General features: G+C 38.1%; 1 protein-coding gene across 1 annotated transcript; it reads right to left on the bottom strand.

Annotated features, from left to right (window-relative positions):
- Positions 1-8,765: 8,765 nt before the first annotated feature.
- On the bottom strand, positions 8,766-10,710 carry LOC108942639 (POU domain, class 4, transcription factor 1-like). Its single transcript, XM_018766104.1, has 2 exons — positions 10,410-10,710; positions 8,766-10,012 (listed from the first exon to the last, which is right to left on the bottom strand). The coding sequence occupies exons 1-2, from the start codon at positions 10,530-10,532 to the stop codon at positions 9,023-9,025; spliced, it is 1,113 nt and encodes a 370-aa protein (XP_018621620.1). The 5' UTR covers positions 10,533-10,710; the 3' UTR covers positions 8,766-9,022.
- Between the last annotated feature and the right edge of the window lie 2,627 nt (positions 10,711-13,337).

Here is a 13,337-nt window from a genome sequence, read left to right as displayed (position 1 = left end):
TCTTTCAGACGTGGAAATGATGCCAACAAACTTCCGTTACAGCCAAGATAGCACACACAACCATGGACTGATCTATTTGGAACAAGTAGAACTCATGAAAACTATAAATTATTTATGTTTTTATCACTAAGTAGATTATTTTCATTTCAGTAATCTATGTTTGGCAGCCAAAGGTACTCACTTGGTTTATTGAGCAATGTGGGCATATTATTTAAGCGTTTTAAGTGAGTGAGTGAGTGAGTGAGTGAGTGAGAGTAGTCCTACCTTGATTGAATCTCAGATTGTTCATTCTAATAAGACATGGCAACAAGTTTAGTATGATGTCTGATGTGTAAAATCTGACACAATTTAAGCATTACATGTTCTTTCTATTTACAAGTTCAAGTGGATTAGATGAAGTCATCCAATGGTAATGTTTTACCAACATTTAGCTTATGCGTCCATTGTTACTATGAAGACTGCAGTAATAAGGGCTCGGATTGACTGTATCACAAGTACACTTGGTTAAACTTTCAGTGTGTAGGAAAGGAAGACTGGAATCATATGCTTTGTTCACTAAGAATAAAACAACAGCCCATACATTTTGAATATAACACACAGAGGGGCAGTGATACAGCAAAGATGCAAAGCCAGCTCTCATGACCTACAGATGGCTATATATGTGACATCAGCCTTTCAGGTTTCTGGCACTGATGTAAGCCACCTTCTTCATAATTATTCAAATAAAATGTATGTAAATGTGATTGATGTGAATTTGAAAAAAGAAAAAAAAAAAAAAAAACGTTGCAAGAGTTACTTCTTCCTCAAAAAGAATTATTCAGTATTCCACCAAGACCAAGCATTTTTCTGTCTTGCATCAAGACCTTATTACGCATAAATTCATTTAGCTGACATTTTTCTCCAAAGCAACTTACAGTGTTAAGGTACTTACAGTTATTTACCCATTTATACAGCTGCGTAACTTTACTGGAGCAATTTAGGGTAAGTAGTTTGCTCAAGGGTCCTGCAACTGCAGGTGAGGCTCAAACTTGCAACCTTTGGGTTCAAAGGCAGTAGCTCTGACCTCAACACTACTAGCTGTCCAAATAACAGAATAAAATAGCAAAAATAACAAAAATAAAATAACAAAAATTAAACAGTCCATTGTGATCATTTATTAGAATAATGCAATTGTGTGACTGAATCCTGATTAGCAATGCTTAAATAAAAATGTATGTAAATTTTTTCTATATTACCAAATACAAAGATCGCAAGTAGGCAAGTGTCCTTGCTTTGTACTCCTGTGCTCATGGAGATCACAAAGCATATTCAGAAATCTAAATGAAACAATACTATTGCCTTGTGGCTATTATAGTGAAAAATAAATCTTTCCCATTTCACCCATGTTGCTCATCTTGTTTACACAAATGATCCATTTGATTGAAGGAATTAAACCAGGGCCAAAAAATTGGTAACACTGATATTTCTTTTGAAATGTTGATGCAGTTTAATTATGGAACCCGCTAGACACCGGTCTTTTCTTGGCTGCTTGCGTCAACCCCTGTATTATCATTAATCAAATTCTCATCATTCATGTAACGTTCAAAGAGAAGGCATGCCCACAAAAGGGTTCCAATGTCCTCATTAGCGCAAATCTATTATTTCCTGGCAACTGTGCACTGTCATGTGTATTGAGTTCATTATGTGCAATTTCTTGTAATTTTTTTTTTTTCTTTTTTATAGCTGCATTGTATTCTATTGTGCCTGTTATTACCCTTTTGTAGTGGTAAGTACAGTATATACTTTTCATTAATCCCTGGTCAACTGGCATGTGTACAAGATTCATAAATGTTGTATGTAAATCTTTGAGTATCTCAAAAAAAAAAAAAAAAACAAAAAGCAGGAAGGTGATCAGGAATCATCGATATTCTGATAAACTTTTATGCAGCTACTCATGTGATGAACATCAGTTAATATGGTGGAAAGAAACAAACTAACTGTACTGAAGAATCACACGTCTGCATTTATGTCTTTCTTTCTCCTAATGTAATGTACTTTATTTATTTATTTATTTATTTATTTATTTGTATGAAATGTATGTAGCTTTGGAAAAAAAGTGTCTGCTGAATGAATACATGTAAATGTAAGTGTAAGATACTGCAAATATTTTATAGATCCTTAAACTAGACAAAGTACTAGTCCCTGCATGATGTGTACAAAGGGCAAACCATTCAGAAGTAATGACAATAATATTAAGACCCACCAGTGTGGGTTACGTTTAAAGTAAATTAAGCTGTTGATACATGTTGCATTCACAGTTAATAGAACTTTTTGTCTCAGATGCGACAGATATTGCTAATGGAGATTGAATTACAGATTTTCGACACTCTACGGTTCATCTTTGGCAGAATCAAATTTTGGGAGGAATTTGATAAACAATGTCTATCTTACATTGAGCTGTGGCTGTCACATAGAGGTGTGGCCTTTGCATGTGAGTGGTCAGGGCTCATCATGGTCAGCGTGATGTGTGCAGGCATTATCGTTTCCCCGCTGTTGACAGAGAGAGCTGCATTAACAATTATTGCTTTCCACCTTTATGAACGGAGGCTTACCAGAGCTCAGCAAATGAGTTGAACTAACCTTTCTGACCACAGGCTTTCCTATCTTCTCAATGTCCTCATTAAATATTTAACGTGCGTCTAAATGACCAGACCAATGTTCCCGAGAAACTTTTTTCTTGAGATTCTCGGATGATGTCATGGAAATGATAAAATCAATATGCGAAGGAAAACTAGGTTCAATCTGACCCTGTGAAATGAAGCAGATTCCCTTAATGTTTTCTAGCATTAGTTTCCTTTATAACATATTGTGCTTAATTAAAATTTGTAACACTTGACGCACAGCTACAATTACAAATGTCTCATACTTTTCAAGGCAATAGATATGCTGCCCTGCCTTTACATGAAGACTTGCAAATGCAAATTCATGAGTAAGGGGTTAATCAAACCAAAAAATTTAATATTCATTTTTCATTAGAAAATACAGGCCTTTATTATCCTTCACTGTATTAAGCTGTTGAAGTCTTAAAAATAATAAAGATGATGCAGCGTTGACAATAATTTCAGACTCACAGATGAGCTTCTCAGTTTCTTGAAACAGGTCAGTACTGGCAAGATCAAGACCTGATAATCAGGAAGTCATTTATTGTATGCGTGTAAGGGCTATAATGTCATGCAATGTTCAGTGTAAGAACTGTCAGTTCTAAAGCCTGCAGCTGATGGTAACAATGATGGACAAATGTGTTCAATATGGGGTCAAGAGGGCAGTGCTCCAGGCTGTCAAGGAGCAAAGGAATCAGAGAAGGGAAAGCTTGGCAAATACATTGATAATGATAGATGTATAGGTCATTGATAATGGAAAGAGACCAGCAGGTGGTAGGATGATACAAGTCCTGAATGATACAGGTCTAAGAATCAAGAAATTCTTGACTATAGCTGGGGATCCCGGAGCAACATTCTTAATTTGCATCACTATAATAAACTGGAAATATTGGCTATAGCAACTGAAAGTATTTTTAAAAAGCATCATCAGTTAAGCTATAGTAAAAATGATAAAAGATGATGATTATTGCTCTGTAAAACCAATAATCCCAAGCTTCTCTGTTTTGTGAAAATCATTGAGTTATTAATTATCTCCTTTCTAAACACTCTGTTAAAGTTATGCAGTCTTTACTTTTTCTGAAGTTCAAAGAACTCAAGTTAATGTGTGGCCCACGAGCTCTTTGACCTTGCTTTCATTTCACACCTACAAAGCGATCACAGTAAATGTGACCAGAGGTCAAAGACAGCTGCTCAAATATTTTTCTTGCTAAATGACGGATTTATTGGATAAATAAGTTGTCCGTTTGACTCCGAACCCCCTGTGATTGAATTTTGCTCCTATGTCAACACCATTGCCATCCATATAAGAGGCCAGAGAATCAGTGATTCTGGCTGAGATTGCTGAGCAAATAAAAGTTAGAAATGAATACAGATTTCAAGAATATACACTCCTGCTTCCAGCTGACATTTTTACCCAAAGGTCATTTTTTGAGAATATTATCATGACCAGTATTACGATTCTTGCACCTGGGTTAAACAGACCGCATAATTGGGTGTCCCTATAAATGACATTACATGCATACATATTTAGACAATGATTCATCAAAATCATTCATTAGTCAATTTAACAGTTATTATTATTATTATTATTATTATTATTATTATTATTGTAATCATCATCATCAGCAGCATAATCATTTGTAATAGTAGTAGCAGAAGTAGTATAGTAGTATATGTTTTTTTAATGATTGCATTCTTGCAGCAGGACTCTATATTTAAACATTGTAAATGTAGTTACTAAAGGCATTTAGTTGTATTATTTTAAATGTATAAAGATTAAAAATGCCCTATACACAATATATTGGTAACACGAAACTGAAGTATATGCTAAAATTACAAAACCTGTCTATGAGTACTTTTTCAGTTATTTGTTCCCACAGAATTATCTTATTTCAAATTATCAAAATTACTGTGGTAAAGGTTCCAAGATTGCTTGAATTACTGCATATACAATTTTTATCCGCGCAAATTTGGTGACTGTAACAAACAAGCACAACTTTATTTCACTTGAAATGATGATTTTGTTTAGTTTAAAGAGAATTACTGATAACTGGGGATCCTATAAAAGCTGGGTTCTCAGGCTAAAGAAAATGAAAGAATTTTGTCTGAACGCGGTAGAAAAATGCACTTTAAAATAGTTATTTTATTTATTTATAGCCTGGTTTCGTCTGTCAGCTGAAGTGAAACCACTAAAACTGTTGCTTATAAAGCTCGAACAAACAATATACTGCAGGTCCTAATTTGATGAAGCACGTGTTGGTTGACTTTACAGTATTTGGACTAGTTGTAACTTCGGCTTTAACAATTACCATTGTTTTGGCACCAACTGAAGACAAGGCGTTGCTTTGTATGAAGGAAGCGTGCAACATCCACAGACTGTTGATCATAAAATATTCAAAGGCATGATTCTGAGTGCTGCATGACCCGACACTAGTTTAGACCCTTGCTTTAAAAGGAAATCATCTGTAGAAAGGAGAAAAAAAAAAAAAAAAACAGTTGGTTGTACTTGGAGGTGTGGAGTACTGTATTGTACACCGGTGCTGATGAAATCTTCCCTGATTAACAGATCCATGTGGCAAACAGGCTGACATATGGCTGCCGAAGCAGCTGGGAATCGTACCTCCGGCATCCCCTACGGCCATTAACATATTAGAAGCCTTTTGTGCAGTCAGACAGTCGGACTTCATCTTGCGCCCGGCACAGAAAGACAGCACCCCAGAGCTGTTTGATATAGGCTTTCAATAATGCATTACTGTTCAATCTGCGCGGGAGCTGTCCGTGGTCCTGAAATATGACTGGTGTGGAGCAGCGTCGAGCGTTTCTGCAGGCATGAGGACATTGCCAGGCATTATCTCGCCACAGTAATAATAATAATAATAATAATAATAATAATAATAATAATAATAACGTATCATCAAATCGATATGAATTTTTAAATGTTTAATGGATAAAAAAAAAAAAAAGATTTTCCAAGAGTGCAGTTTACGAAATTACGTTGCACAACTGTTAATTACCAGGTACAGGATAATGAAATTGTTAAAGCTGTATTAATGAGGTATACTCATGTCAGTTTAAGCTACTTAATTTGTGCTGCTGTTTGTGCCGTACACATTTTTTTTTAGCCTTCTGCGAAAGATGGCATAGCGGAGTGGAGTAAATTGGCTGGTACAACAGAATTGCGTGTTTAAATATTTATCGTTTAAATGAGAGCGTGCCAATGTATTTACATTTACAGAACAGTGTACGTTAACGATGCATAGTTATTAAGTAATAATTATTAGAAACATATTGTTCCATATTTTTAAATTGTTAGAGCATGAATTAAATTGTATTTCCTAAGTCATTTGTTTTTATATGAAGTGCACCTATAGATATATATTAATTGAGCCACGATTTTGTAAGCGTTTACGTACAGCGGGACCCGTCCCACCCCTTTCTCCCTCCCCACAAATAAAAGTAAATGTCCTTACTCACAAATCAATGTTCCTTTTTCTTCGTTGCCAAAAGCCAAACAAAAGCAATAAACACGCAGCTTTTTCCGCGCTCTACAGCTGTGACCGCTTTCATCAGCCGCTTCTGTCAGAAGCCCGTTAGCTCTCTGGAAATATTGCATTTTATATCAGCTTTCCTCGATTAATATTACATCACCTCCACTTTAACGTTTCATTTTAAACACGCTAAAAGTCCGTCTTAAAAACGAATTTTCCCCAACTTCCTGAAAATTAAAAAGAGAATCACTTAATTTAAATATACTGGTGAAACTTTCAGTTTTTATGCCTGGAGACAGTCAGGTCTCTAACTTCATTAAATCTTTATTGTCACTTCAGTGAGATAAAAAGCAAACAAGAAGACTATATGCATAGTTTCCCTTACAAATGCATTGTTTTGTGTGAAACAAGTGAAAGCTAAAGCGCATTCAAAGAATTTCTAAAATCACCGCAATTTAATAAGTATATTAATTATTAATTTTGACTAACAGTACAGTTACAGTTACTCACGCATTCGATGTGTTCATGAATTTGCTATTTGTTACAGTCTTATACACGAAATGTGTACCTGACGAACACAAATAATGGACTACAGAATTTTGTAATATGTTCTGTTGACCAGAAATGCTCCTCCAGCATGAACTGCTTTAATTTCCATATTCTTTCTTTAAAAAAAATAAAATTAAAACTGTAACATCACGAAGCCGTGATTAACTTTGTCTTAATTTAAATAAACTGAAATCAGCGGTTGACAGCTCCGCAGATAAAACATTTACTTTGCTTATTGAAGACAAGAGGTCCTCAAAGCACAGAATTTAAACCACTGGAAAATGAACAACTGACTGACAGTGATTAATTACAACAAACATATCTTTTGTACAATTTATGAGTATGTATACAAATGGTATAGGATTAATGTAATAATGACTCATTCAGTAACACTATATTAATAGTAGTCAATGTTTAAAAGTCACATTTAAAAACGTAGGACCTTCAATAATAATAATAATAATAATAATAATAATAATAAATACTTCGGATTGTGAACCTCCAATAAAATACATGGTACATGCAAGCTTTGGAATGTCATTTTGACAGTTTTGAGCCTCTTCCTTGTCCCAGAAAAGTCATCTCTCAGAATGATTTTCATACATATTATCGACTTATCACTAGGTGGCATAACCTCAAAGGTCGTTGTAAGATTTATGTTAAAATTCGCATATCAAAATGTATTAACGCATTACACTTACAGGTTTTTATATGGCGCAAAAACATTTTTTTTATTATTTATTTATTTACTTACTTATTTGGCAGACACTTTTACACTATTATTATTATTATTATTATTATTATTATTATTATTATTATTATTATTATTATTATCAGTAACAGTAGTAGTAGAATTCATTCTTGAGAAGTGCAAAAAGTTAGAAGACAACAGCTGCAGGCCAGAGGTAGAATAGCATTTTCGACTTCAAAATGACTATAAATTGTACACTGAAAAACGATAATGGCTTTATTTTCTTCCCTTTATTTGCAAGGTGTTCGGGACACGTTTCCCTATTGATGAATTTGGCTTACAGGATTTACTGAGTAAAAACAAAAATGAAAACAGAAAAGAAAAAGGAAGCTCTTTGCAAACACACAGTGGACAGATATGAAAACAGTGAGACATTTCATAATGCAGGTTTTGTAAACATACTTGTGCACAAAAATAAAATATTACATTTTTTTTCTTTTTTTTTTTCTTTTTTGTTTTGTTTGTTTTAAACAGTTAACATGACAAACATGGTTGTGTCTCTGTGTGAAAACAGGCAGTAAACAGTGACTTACAGCACACCATCCACAAAGGTCTACCAGCAGATACTCCATGTAGTGCGTCTTTTTTCTGAATGCATAGACTGTTTGCACTGCAAACCATAGTTATACAAAAAGAACTTCTCAAACTGCCGGAAATATTCCTTTGCATCTGAATCATGCGTTTTGAAGAACGATTTTCTTTAGAAACGTCGCAGATTTTTTTTTTTTTTTTTTTATTCATATTATTTTCAAAACTTGGGATTCAGATTCAGAGCTGTGAGCAGGTGTCATTTGTATATACACATCACATATTAATATGTTCTCAGCTCCTTATCATAATCTAAATAAGGTAGATTTCAGTGCAAATTCAAAATTAAATTTCTGTGGGCGCATACTTTACATCGATAAGTTAAAAGTTTTTTGTTGTTTTTAGCTTTTTTCCCCCCCCTCCTTTACTGATTTATTTTTTTCAAATAATTCATGCAGACTTTTGCAGTATTGGCCTGGGACAAAAGTGTTGCAAATACTGGTAAAAACCTAAGAAATGAGGCCAAGTATTAAACTAATAGTTCAAATGCTCAAACAAAGCCATTCCGTAAAAGCCCATTCTAGTCACGCCGTTTATTTATGTAATCACAGAAATAACGCAATTAAGTAAGTGAAGAAATAAATAATTAAATAATTAATAAATTTGGGACTAGAAATTATGACGTAAACCAGCGAACGGCCGTATTTTTACGGAGAAAGAAAAAGAAAGAAAGAAAGAAAGAAAGAAAGAAAGAAAGAAAGAAAAGTTGAGCAGTGTACTGAAACAACTAAGGAAAGGAAGTATCCCGGATGTTTTGCATACTTCACATTCATCGATGACATGAGAAAACGAGCCAAGGAGAACAAAATAAAATACACATATATTATATGCCTCATACAGTAGATTTGTGGACCATGGTGACAGCGTGTTTAAAGCCTTTTTTAAAAAGGAAGACAAAAAAACGTGGTCTGTGTGTACGATCCTTGGTCCCCCGAAACACGGTCCAAAAAAAGTTCACATTTTTCATCCAGTTCATGACTCTTCCCGTTAATTAACGTCCCGCTCAGTTAATGCGCAGCTGAGAACTTGAGCCGCTTCTGTTTCTGTCTTTGGTTGCAGAACCACACTCGAACCACGTTCTTCTTCAGGTCCAGTTTCTCCGCGATGGCCGCGATCTTCTCCGACGAGGGTCTGGGCTGCACCGCGAAGTAGGCTTCCAGAGACCTCTTCTCGGGAGCCGCTATCGAGGTCCTTTTGCGTTTCTTTTCCCCCCCGTTGAAAATGTCGGGTTTGCTCATTTTCTCCCGCTGGGCCCCCTCGGCCTCTTCCAGCCACGCTTGCAGGATGGGCTTCAGCGCGATCATGTTGTTGTGCGACAGAGTCAACGATTCGAAGCGGCAGATGGTGCTCTGGCTCAGCGAGCCCACACCTGGGATCTTGAGGCTCGCGAGAGCAGCTCCGACGTCCGCCTGGGTCACCCCCAGCTTGATCCTCCGCTGCTTGAACCTCTCCGCAAAAGCCTCCAGCTCCCTGGGATCCGTGTCCGAGTCGTTGATGGAGGGCAGTCCGTTGCTGGGGAGTCCCGGCGCGCCCTGGGACCCCCCGTGGTGACCAGGTAGAAGTCCGTGGTGACTGAGCGGTGAGTTCATGTTCATGGCAGCCTGGTGGGAAAGGTGACTCAAACCGTGCATGTGTGGGTGCGGGTGGGCGGTGGTGGAAATCAAGCCAGCAGCACCACCACCACCTCCTCCACCTCCACCTCCACCGCCTGCCCCTTCGTGTCCTCCGGCCATGAGGGTCAGCGAAGGCGAGCTGATGTGCTCCATGAGGTCGGGGGGCTCCAGGTTCTGGTGGTGGTGATGGTGGTGGTGATGGTGGTGGTGGGCCAGAGGCACGGTGGACGTGGAGGAGCAGGGCACGCTGCTCATCGTGTGGTACGTGGCGTCGGGTTTGAACGGGAGGGTCTTGCCCTGAGACACGGCGATGTCCACAGCCGCCAGAGCTTCGGCGCGCGCCAGCAGCGTTTCATCGAGGCTCGCGAAGATGTTGTTCTGCAGCTGCAAATTGGGGGGGGGGAGAAAAAAGCAATAAATGATCACGGAGAAAAAAGGGGAAAGAAGACATAAAGAAAGAGGGATAAATGGATAAGTTACGCTCAGCTGGGGGAAAGCTGTCAGCACATAACACATCTTGAATATCCCCTTAAGAAGCTCAAGTCATAAAAATTAATGCAAAAAGACAGAAGTCGCAGCCTTCGGTGAACATGCTCTTCAAAAAAAAAAAAAAAAAAAAAAAAAAAAAAGATCACAGGCGTTCAAATGATTGCCGTGGAATAGCATGAGGGAAAAAGGCATAAGCGCGGGGTGTCAGGATGCTCCGCTCCTCATCACACACGACACGCGCATGCAGCGGCGCTACAGGGACGGCACGCGAAGGTGAGCTCGCTCGCTTTACCTGTGGAGTCTGCAGGCACGCTCTCCGTATCGCCTCCGAGCTCGAGTGCAGCGTCGTGTACTTGTGCTCCGGTAAGCTGGGATGCATCGCAAAGTGCGGCTGCTTGCTGTTCATGGACATCATAATTTCGGATCCTTGAATGGTTCTTAAAGTGCACAGAAGAAGAGGAAGAAAAAAAGGGAAAGGAATGAAGGAAAGGGGTTCCGACTTCGTACAGCAATGATGCAATAGCTCGAGGTGTTGAGTGCAGCTTTTTCTTGTGCGGAGATCACACAGCAAGGATTGCAGACTCGGTCGCGCTCATCTGTGCGCCGTTTTTCCTACTGCCGGGATGAGAAGGAGGCTCTGTACACCTGAGCCCCCCCCCCCACGCCTCCCTCCCTCCCTTTAGCCCCCCCCCTCAGATCTCGTCGAGCCGTCGCAGCTCCGCTCTCGCGAGACCTGACAGATGACAGACACGCGCCGGGTCCGACTGCCTTCTACTCTGTCGGTGCTTATGGACGCGCGTTCGTGGCGGGATCGAGCGTGTGACGGGGCAGGCAGGCAGGGAGGGAGGGAGGGAGGGAAGGAGGGGGTGGGTGAACATAGCGCGCGTTCATTCACACCTGTGGATCGCGCGCAGGCGCCTTCCGTTGCTGCTGGTGCTTTAGGCATTCAAAACTTCATCGAAAGTGTAATGTTCTTATAAAGCGTCTGGTTTTCCCAGCATACCTATAGTTTATAAAGAAATTATTATTATTATTATTATTATTATTATTATTATTATTATTATTATTATTATTATTATTATTGTACAGTAGTTGTAGAGTTGTTGTTTTGTTACTATTGCTGAGAACTGTATTACTGAAATCATTTTCTTATAGTATATAAATGTTTCAAAAGCTTTTTATTTTGCTTTAAATAATAAAATTAAATATGAACTAGACAGTATAATTGATATTTGTTAGTTAAACCATCACCCCTCCTGGAATACAGGTCGTCAGCAAGTATAATTGGTATAACATATGGAAATAAATGAAATGCCCATGAAAACCGAAAACGGAATGTATGCCGCGTTTATGAAACATTTGCTTAGATACAGGTAGAAAAGAGATTAACATACAAACTATACATTGTATAATATGAAACCCACTAATTCCTTTGTTCGTGGACTACAACCTCTCCATAAGCATGTTATCTCACACTGAAACTCTGTTCAGTTCCATTTATCTCGTAACCTAGTGGCAGTTTGCAGTGTGTGAACCACGCTGCCTCCCGAATGACCGCCCCCCCACCGACCTCCCATCGCCCTGCCCGGGGGGGGGAACACGTTAATCTCGCGATATTTCCATAATTCTGCGAAGGGTGTTATTAGCGCCAAATTCTGCGAAGTGATTTACATTAAACACGAGTGTACCTGGCTGTGAAAGAAGCAGCTGACATTTAAAACATTACTCTGTGGCCTGCCTTTCCAAAGTCACTGGAAAGGACTAGAACTAGCACTAGACACAGTGCTCTGCTCAGTCAGTGTATTAGGAACTTTCCTTTTGAATATACTCAACAGTTCAATTCGACTATTCAGTTAAATAGCAAATTGTTAGCTTTAGTGTGATGATAATACTGCAGCAAAAACATTTCCATTTTTGTCACAGAATTTAATGACGCATCGGTCAATTTCATTCAATAGCTAAAGATCTATATGGATCCATGTGGCACTGAAGCGGGTTACAACTCTTCTCTCTAATTTGGCATGACTAATGAGGCAACCTATTAAAAGCACAGAAACCTGAGCATCTGAAAGCATAAAACTCAGACATTGCTTATCTTTCTCTTTCTTGGTGACAGATCAGAAAATTAATCCTCAAGTAATGTTGATGCAGCACAGCTTCCTAACCCAACAGGGCAATGACATAAGTAAGAGCTCAGGCCCTGCACAAAACATTTGCTATATAAATTCTTATGGATTTACTGTAAATAATAATTTTCTGCCAACGAAACAGTGCAGTTCATGTGTTCAGTTGTGACTCGGTCTTAAACGAAAAACATTATCTGCAAACCAGCAGTACGCATGCACTTTACTTTTACACCAAGGTAATCAAATAAACCAAAGCGATGCATTTGCCATATTCTTACAAGTACTTCAAAGTTATACTCAAGTAATTCAGAGTAATTCAAGCTTTAATATTGAGCCAGTGTGTATGTAAAGCTTAATCTGGTCGATAAATGCATTTTTAATACTGTTACACCGGGTTTATGGGATTGCGTGCATATAGAAAAGGCAGAGCTGATTAAAAAGACCAATTAACACTTGGGCTAACAGCAACCTTTGTCTTGCTCTTGCACACTGTAATTTATTATGAAAACTGAACAAAGTCATGTTTATTTTACAAGCCTTTAATCACAACATGAAATTTTAATTCATGAACTGGGGCACACTTAACGAAATGAAGTGTTAATTCATTGGAATGAATTAATTTAAGACTGTGTACAAGGTTGCACTGGATATTAATCTATGCAGCACTCTTTTAGTGACTGCGGGTTTAATGGTAGACGTAGGGGCTTATTGTAGAGCAGCTGGTATTTTTATAGTTGCTTAGACAGCCAGAGGAGAATAAACCCCTTTTCATAGTATTAAAGGGGAAAAAAAATAATATAGGCCTACCTATTAAGTTTTCTCTGTCTCCATAGGTTAATTTATTCTTTTTTCATCGTGTTTTAATTGTTATGTTGCCATGTCTTGCAATATACGCAATCAGATCTTTTCCAAAACAGAATGTGTTTGTCAGTTATGCTGAAAAGTAGGACAGCTCTGTTCATATTCTTAAACATATTCTTATATTTTTCACATTTCACTGCTCAAAATCCTGGGTTAAATATAATATATGCCGAGCTAGTCTAGGAGACAACATACAATGCTGTGTATGAAGAGATGACTTTGCATGATGGGTT

The sequence above is a fragment of the Scleropages formosus genome, chromosome 14 (assembly GCF_900964775.1).
Source record: "Scleropages formosus chromosome 14, fSclFor1.1, whole genome shotgun sequence".
Taxonomy (NCBI): Eukaryota; Metazoa; Chordata; class Actinopteri; order Osteoglossiformes; family Osteoglossidae; genus Scleropages; species Scleropages formosus.
Note: the sequence above shows the minus strand (reverse complement) of the source record. Positions and strands in the feature narration are given on the sequence as shown.

Bases quoted from the DNA above. Each gene is read 5' to 3' on its own strand.
- LOC108942639 (XM_018766104.1), bottom strand. From the start codon at position 10,532: ATGATGTCCATGAACAGCAAGCAGCCGCACTTTGCGATGCATCCCAGC. The intron at 10,013-10,409 runs GTAAAGCGAGCG...CCCAATTTGCAG, and splicing joins CGTGCCTGCAGACTCCACAG to CTGCAGAACAACATCTTCGC.